General features: G+C 35.9%; 1 protein-coding gene across 1 annotated transcript; it reads left to right on the top strand.

The window, feature by feature from the left end:
• The first annotated feature begins 2737 nt into the window (after positions 1–2737).
• Positions 2738–7864, top strand: LOC131071067 (thioredoxin reductase NTRB). The gene is made up of 3 exons (XM_058006761.2): positions 2738–3415; positions 3501–4003; positions 7387–7864. The coding sequence occupies exons 1-3, from the start codon at positions 2775–2777 to the stop codon at positions 7449–7451; spliced, it is 1209 nt and encodes a 402-aa protein (XP_057862744.1). The 5' UTR covers positions 2738–2774; the 3' UTR covers positions 7452–7864.
• Positions 7865–8079: the final 215 nt, after the last annotated feature.

Genomic DNA, 8079 nt, shown 5'->3' on the forward strand with positions numbered 1-8079 from the left:
AACAATGAAAATGACCATCCTAGGGTTGATCAATTTGCACCATTTAAAATGAGTGTTAAAAGATTGCAAATGTCGACACCTTTAGAAATCTACAAACAATTTATTAGGCCTCCTCTTGTGATCTCCTACAACTGCACCTCGTTAGACATTTGATTAGTAAACCCAATTAAAAAAAATAACTTATCAAGATGATTTCAAGAGACAAATAAAACTTACACCACTTATGTGATCTATGCTTACACAAATTTTCCTCACTTCCTCCACTTGTTGCTCCGCTTCTTCACGCTTAAATTTGAGAAATCTCAAAACTAGAAATGAGGCAAACAAAGTCAAATGCTCAAGGTATTACATAATGACAAGTGATACTGACACTTATCCTTTATGCTTGATGGATGAAATTTCACCTTTATGCTTGATGTGATGTGATATGGTGGGATGAAATTTCACCTTTATGCTTGATGGATGTGATATGATAGGACATGGATGGATTGATATGAAAATAAATTGAAAGAATGCTCTTATATAGGGTTCTCAAGGTATTTCATAAATTAGGCTAACCTCCAACAGTCATAGTGAAGTAATAGGACCGAGAACCAACTGGTGGGAACTGAGAATTGACATATCCAAAATTGGGCCTAGATTAGGGGGACACGGATACCCAAACACCCTTGTCCAGGACAACAACACCCAAATGCCCTTGTCTACCCAAAATATAGTGAATCAAATGTAAATTTGATGCACTTAGTCCTAGGATAGAGGTTCCAATCACCATATAAACATATGACATCAATTTTGCAGTATAAAGGGTAAAAATGCCCTTGGAAGAGAGCTAGGAGAAAACCACTAAAGCAAGGGCACAAAAGGAGTGTAAAATTGTAAAGGATTATAATTTATGATGCTACACCTTAATAGCTCAAATTTAGATTGATCGTTATCATATCCACACAATTCATTGCCAACATTTCCTAGCAATCCTTCACATATTCATCATCACCATCCTTTGGCCACTCTTGTGGTCATAAGCACAATGCTACCCTTGCACATTGAATCATAATGAACTACTATTTGGGGGCATTTGACATCAACTTCCCTTATCTAGGCCTATTGAGAGCATGACCATTACCAATTATAATCACCTCCAATGATCTAATTTTACTCACCATTTTAATTTATTGAGTAGCCCAATTCATTTGATCTTCTAGATGAAACCATTTCAACTCTTCAACTTGCATGTTTTATGCCATTCATGTTCATTAGGACCTCATAAGTTTACTATTAATTACATGCTTTCTATTGGTTACTAATATGTGAGAACTTTTAAGAAGATGAGACACATTATTAATAGGCTACTAGTAAGTTTCAAGTTTATACCTATTCTTTGGTCAAGGTTTCCTCCTAAATTGTATTGTTACGGTGGCTATCAAGACTAATCAATATTGTATGGTAAGCCATTTTGCATATGGTGGCCTTATCCTTTACGTTCAATCACTTCCGAATTTCATAGGTAGTTCAATCATAGAATCCTAAGAAAATTTCAAAAAGGCCACTTGTTTGTGCAAATAATGCCACTCAATGTTTAGTCTTTTCCATTTTCCTAGTCTTGCATGTTTTCCATTTGCTTTGTTTGTCAAGTTGTAAGTCCAGTTGTTAGTTCTAGCTTAGGTGGTTATGAGTTAGTGTTAGAATAGTTGGAAATAACCTTATGCAACATTAATTTACACATTTGTGTCAGTACGTAGTCACGCCTTAAAAAAACATAATAAAATATCATCTTTTTGGTTCTTTCATTAACAAATAATATTTGGTTAAAAGGGTCCTTTTCCATTTTATGATTAACCAATGTATATTCTCAAGTTATTCACACCAAATTTGAACTTTGTGGAGTATGCCTCAAAAAAATTTAAAAGAGGATGCACTTGTTCATAATCATTTAAGATAGGAACTAAATATATGGGTTATGTTACAAACTTAGTGTCCACAACTATCACAATCCTAGGAGTCATTGATGTTCTCACGAAGGATTGATTAAACTTAATTACGATAGTGTTTTAAAAGGAAATGTTAGTGAAAGTAATCGTGGTATAATATTTCATGATTATTTTTTATTGTCTTTATTATTTAAATAGGTTTTTGATTAAAGGTAAATAAGGGGTATATTTTAATGATTTAATATAATATTGGTTATTAAGTAAGAATTGATGCTAAAAAATAAGAATAAAGATAATAATGAATCAAATTTACAAAATCCTCTATTTCTCAATTCATTTAATGATTTAATATATTATTATTATTAAGTAAGAATTGATGCTAAAAAATAAGAATAAAGATAATAATGAATCAAATTTACAAAATCCTCTATTTATCATTTCAAAGAAGTTATTCTCATGAAATAATACAAGTCATTTAGATACCTTTATTTATTTCTAATAATCCTTTCAAAAATAATTTAAATATTGTAAAAAAATTCCAATATATGTGTATATATTTTTAAGTACATGTCTCTTAAATATTATCTATCTAATACTTAGAAGGACATTTAATATATATTAAATAATTAAAATTGAAAATATAACATGATTTCGAATTTGTATTAAACTAATAAATACGGTAAGGGTGAATCTTGGTTACCCCCTCGAGAGGAAACGCATTTTTGGTTGCAAGTTTTTCAAGCAAGAGTTTTTGTTTTTGTTTTTGTCACTATAAATACATAGGTGCTTGTTGTCAAAGCGAACACTCCATACCGACCTTCCAGAGGAAGACCAACCCAATAAACCATGTCCATGTGGACCACAGAAACACCACAAGACCTTCCCGCTAAAAAGGACGGCCACGTCAGCAATGATGAGAAATGCCAGGGTGCCGGCCTTTGGTTCAAATTTATATTTAGGTTGAGAGCATTGTGCCTTACGATGAAGAGAAGCCTTCGTTTATTGAAGAAATTTTCAACAGGCATCACGCAGAGTGCATCAAATCCATCTCCGTCTGGCAATAGAACAATGACTCAACTGGAGAAGCTGCGGACATCAACTTGCATAGTGGGCAGTGGGCCTGCTGCCCACACAGCTGCAATCTACACAGCACGGGCAGAGCTCAAGCCTGTGCTTTTCGAAGGTTTCATGGCCAATGGCATCGCCGCCGGCGGGCAGCTTACCACCACCACCGATGTCGAAAACTTTCCCGGTTTTCCTGACGGAATCATGGGGTATGAGCTCACGGACAAGTTCAGGGAACAGAGCCTCCGCTTTGGGACACAGATCATCACGGAAACTGTCGATCGCGTTGATCTTTCCGTCAGGCCATTTAGGGTTTATGCAGACAAACTGGAGGTTGAGGCAGACACCGTTATTATTGCCACAGGGGCCGTAGCCAAGCGGCTTGATTTCCCCGGTGCGGGCGACGAGGGCTACTGGAACAAGTAAGCTGTTTTGGACTTCGAAATGGTTTAAGGGAGTGTAATGTGTGGTTACTTCTAAGTATTTGTTTCTTTGTTGTTTTTTCAGGGGCATCTCGGCCTGCGCGGTCTGCGATGGGGCTGCCCCCATTTTCCGCAATCGGCCCCTGGCGGTGATTGGGGGCGGCGACTCTGCCATGGAAGAGGCAAATTTTTTGACCAAGTATGGCTCTAAGGTGTATATTATTCACAGGCGTGACGCATTCAGAGCCTCCAAGATCATGCAGAAGAGGGCGCTGGAGAACCCTAAGATCGAGGTCATATGGAATGCGGAGGTTTTGGAGGCGCTGGGGAACGAGAAGGGTTTGCTTAGCCGGCTGAATTTGAGGGACACGGTCACGGGAGAGGTGAAATCCGTGGAAGTTTCGGGGCTGTTTTTTGCCATAGGGCATGAGCCGGCTACAAAGTTTTTAGGAGGACAGCTCAATCTCGATTCTGACGGTTATATCGTCACCGAACCCGGGACGACACAGACCAGTATTCCTGGGGTTTTTGCTGCTGGCGATGTTCAGGATAAGAAATGGCGCCAAGCTATCACTGCTGCTGGCACAGGTAGAGTTTTGAATAAGCAATGCTCATTTTTAATTTTAAATAGAAACAAAGTCAAGGTTGGTGGATCATTGAGTAAGAAAGATATTAGGAAAAATTAATGCAAATTTAAAAATTTGGACACGTTTACAACTTAAAGCTTTCTTAACTTCAAGCCTAAATTGCATTGCATATAACTTTGAAAGAAGAAATAGCCAAGGTTTCTTTGAATTTAATTTTGAAGGAAGAAATAGCTGAGGTTCCTTTGCATATATTATTATTGTTTTTTCAATTGTTAATGAGAAAGCAATCGAAGTTCAATGTGGTGTTGTTATCCAATTTCTGGGGGACTTAAGCATGGTCCTATGAAAATCTCCAATGATTTACCTACCCATTTGTCTCAAAGCTGGGAATGCTATACTATTCATTACGACATTTTTATGTATTCTTTGCGGATTTGAACTAGCCCTCTTGTATGTAAACCTGCCACCGTTTACCGTTTACACTCAAAAGTTCTATTTGCTAATGGGTAGCACTTTGAAATTGAATGTGGTGTATTGTGGAATTCCGGGGGGTTTGAACCTATAGTCTTCTGCTACGAAACCCTTGCATGGTAGACCATTTATACAAATTTGTAAGTTTTAAATGAGTGTATATGAGATTTTTATGGTTCATTTGAATGATAATGGAAGCTTGTGGGAAAACCTGTACATTTTGTTTACATCAATATTTTGGTACACAATCCATAATTCATCATCAAGATGATAGCAAATGATGAGAAACATTGATATAATCAAAATTGAGAAACAGTTTTGAAAAAAGTTTTCATTGACAGTTGTATATTATTTAATTTTAAGAATTCATTTTTTTACTAGGGATATCAATTAATCCTCTGCTAGGAAAGCCTGCCATGATTCCATACTTGAGCTCATTGCTCTTAAGAGTGATTATTTTCTTCAACTGGATGTCTTTACGGATTTTGTTTAAGAAATTATGGATTTCTAGAAGTACCGGCAAATATTGTCATTGAGGCAGGGTTTGAAAAGTGCCTTTGTTCTCCTGGTGGCGCAAATCTTGTTTTAATTTAATGCTTTAAAAATTCTTTGTAGGGATGCATCTTCAAAGATTTACTTCCTGTTAAATTTTATTATTATATGAGTGTATATGAGATTTTCATAATCAATTTGAATGACAATGAAAGCTTCTGAAAAAAATTGTAGTCTTGTTTACATCACAACTCTTTGGACGAGATTCTATAATTCATCATCGAGATGATAACAAATGATGGATTATAGACTGCAATTTGAAACGTTGATGTAAGGAAAACTGGCAGTTTTGACAAGAAGCTTTCAGTATCAGTTGTATATTATTCAATTTCAACAATTCATTTGTTTCCCAGGGATTTGAACTAATCCTCTGCTAGGTAAGCTTGGCATGCTTTATCATTACAGCTCATAGCCCTTGAGGGTTATTATGTTCTTTAAATGGAATGTTTTACTAGATTGTGTATGAAATTTTGGATTTCTAAAAATATTGGCAAATATCGTCCTTGAGACAAGGTTCGAAAACTGCCTTTTTTTCTCCAGGTAGCGTAAATCTTGTGTTTTATTCAATGCTTCAAATCTAATTTGTAGGGTTACAGCTTCCAAGATTTTTTCTTTATGGATTGACCCATTTTGTATTGTTTCATAACCCAAAAGGTGAAAGAGTTCTTTTCTTTTGGTTGCTTCTGTGGCAATGTGTGTCATCTCGTAGTAGTTTTGTGTTTTGATGGCACATTTTAGGATTTAAGTAGGATTTCTGGTTAGGAAACCATAGTAGAATTGGCTTCTAACGTTTTCCTGAAGTCTTAGGATTTGCATACGGTGGTAGTTTATTTATATTTGAATAAGATTAAAACATGGTTGTATGCTCACTGCAACTTTTGTGCGATCTTGGTAGTGTGAAATATTGCTGAAGCCACCAGTAAATCCTGGCTCGGTGAATGGGAAGAATTCTATATATTAGACTACAAGAAGTCTCATTGCAACTGATTTTTTCCTTCTGTGTGGGTGGGAAGAAGAATTGTGGCCCTGTAGCGTCTACTTCATTCATTCTTCTCTAGAAACTAGAACTACTTCTGACGTTTAATCTCAAACAAAAACAATTTAGCACTGCAATTTTGTATTTTCTTGGAATTTCACATCTAGAATGAGAAACATCTACTTGGAAGTATTTGGATTGCAAGTATCTGAAGTAGGGTGGCTAGGTTGAGAAATTACTGAATTGTTGAGGTATATTTCTTTTAAGAAACTGTGTGAAGTACATCCTAAGAATGTAGAAATATCCAACACTACTGGATACAATATTATCAACTATTATGAACTTTGCAAATGCTTTTGGAAACTTTTGAGAACTATGAAACGGATGAAATTTTTTCAGTATTATATCTTCTAACCCAATCTTTTGCATAGTATAACTTTGGTATACCGTATATTCAACTAGCATGACTCTTTGAAATGATTCTGAAAACTTTTCAGAATCTCTGGAATGGGTGAAAACTGTTGAATACTATTTCTTCTGGCCCAAGCTTTTGCATGATAGAACAAATGGCTACTTCTCAAGTTTTTAGTCTTGACATGTTTATGTGAAGTCTGAATTCTTGTTTGAGTTTATCGGGAGTTTTTCACCTTTTTTTTGTATTTGACGAAGTCTCATTTCTGATTGAATCTCTAGAAAGGAAGAGTTCCATTGCTGTGGAAAAGGGAAGTTTGGATGTAAAGGCATATTATGTTAGAACTTAACTTGCATATAATCCCAAACAAAATTTGGCAATGCATTGCCTGGACATCATGTTTAATTTGCATCATTGAGTGCAAGTTAGATGCCAAAAAACACACATTGGAAGTGGTATTTCTTTGAGGCTGGGGGCATGGGCTAAGGACGGCAAAGTCTCCTAGAATTAGATTTGTGGATGGAGGATGGCTACCAAAAATGGGTAAAAAATGATATTTGGAAATTAAAAAAAAATGTCAAATGATTAACATTAATTACATAGGTCTGAACTTATGACGGCAATCCAGTAAAATGCAGAATCATGAATTTTAATCAAATTTACATGTCATGAATTTCTCCTTGTCATTGAAATTGTGGGTGCACTTAGCTCTTGCAATTGCCTCGGCTCCCCAGGCTTTACACCTCATCGTGCTTTTGGATTCTCCTTTTGTAGTCATTTGTTTTGTTGTCAATGAAATGCAAAGTATTATGTGTAATAACAAGCTGATCTTTTCTTTGAGATATAAAATCGTTTCCCTAGAGATGAGCCTGTTCCACTGTATAGATTGGATGATACAATTTCCAGAAAGTTAAGTAATATTTTTTCTCTCTTTGTTGTCTGTTTTCATGATATATTTTAATCTGTCTTGCAGGATGTATGGCAGCATTGGAAGCAGAACACTTTCTGCAGGAAATTCAGGGGCACGAGAGTAAGTAGAGTTGACCTCCCTACTTATGGGATACGACTAGCTATACTCGAGATTGTCGACATTTCTATCAGCATTTATTGTTCGGTACTGCGTACCTGATGGTAGTGAAGTGCATCCTATAATAGAGGATGCCGTATAATACTGGTCATTCATATGGCACAGGTTATCCAGATTTAATTTCTAAGATGGCCTCTGCCTTCTAGTTGTATCTCTTGTTCTCACCAATTTTTTTGGGGAGTGCATTTTAATGGCCTGTTATTCTTACATTTATAAATAACATTGAATCACCACTGGCATTTTTTTCCTTGCAGGCAAAGATGTTATTTTTGCCAAAATATAACATTATTTGGCAATTCTTTTGGTGCTGCTCTAAAAACTTTATAAAATTATTGTCTGAAATTTTCAGAGCTCCGTTACATTATTCTTTCTGTTCTTAAACACATGTTACTGCTATGTAGCTGCTAGATGCAGCTGTTGGCCGAATGATCTAAGATTAAGGAATGGATAGGTTTTATGTGTCTATAACTGGAATTAAGCATCATAAATGAGGCGAGTAGTGCATGGGGTATTTGACAACTGCAAGATCTTTGGTGAAATTCTATAAATAAGGTCTTTATGACAGGTCATTGTTTAGGC

The sequence above is a fragment of the Cryptomeria japonica genome, chromosome 4 (assembly GCF_030272615.1).
Source record: "Cryptomeria japonica chromosome 4, Sugi_1.0, whole genome shotgun sequence".
In the NCBI taxonomy this organism is placed as follows: domain Eukaryota; kingdom Viridiplantae; phylum Streptophyta; class Pinopsida; order Cupressales; family Cupressaceae; genus Cryptomeria; species Cryptomeria japonica.

What these genes read in the sequence shown, in the direction of transcription:
- LOC131071067 (XM_058006761.2), top strand. Translation starts at nt 2,775, where the DNA reads ATGTCCATGTGGACCACAGAAACACCACAAGACCTTCCCGCTAAAAAG. An exon ending in GACGAGGGCTACTGGAACAA is followed by an intron (nt 3,416 to 3,500) that starts GTAAGCTGTTTT and finishes TTGTTTTTTCAG; the next exon opens with GGGCATCTCGGCCTGCGCGG. An exon ending in TATCACTGCTGCTGGCACAG is followed by an intron (nt 4,004 to 7,386) that starts GTAGAGTTTTGA and finishes TCTGTCTTGCAG; the next exon opens with GATGTATGGCAGCATTGGAA.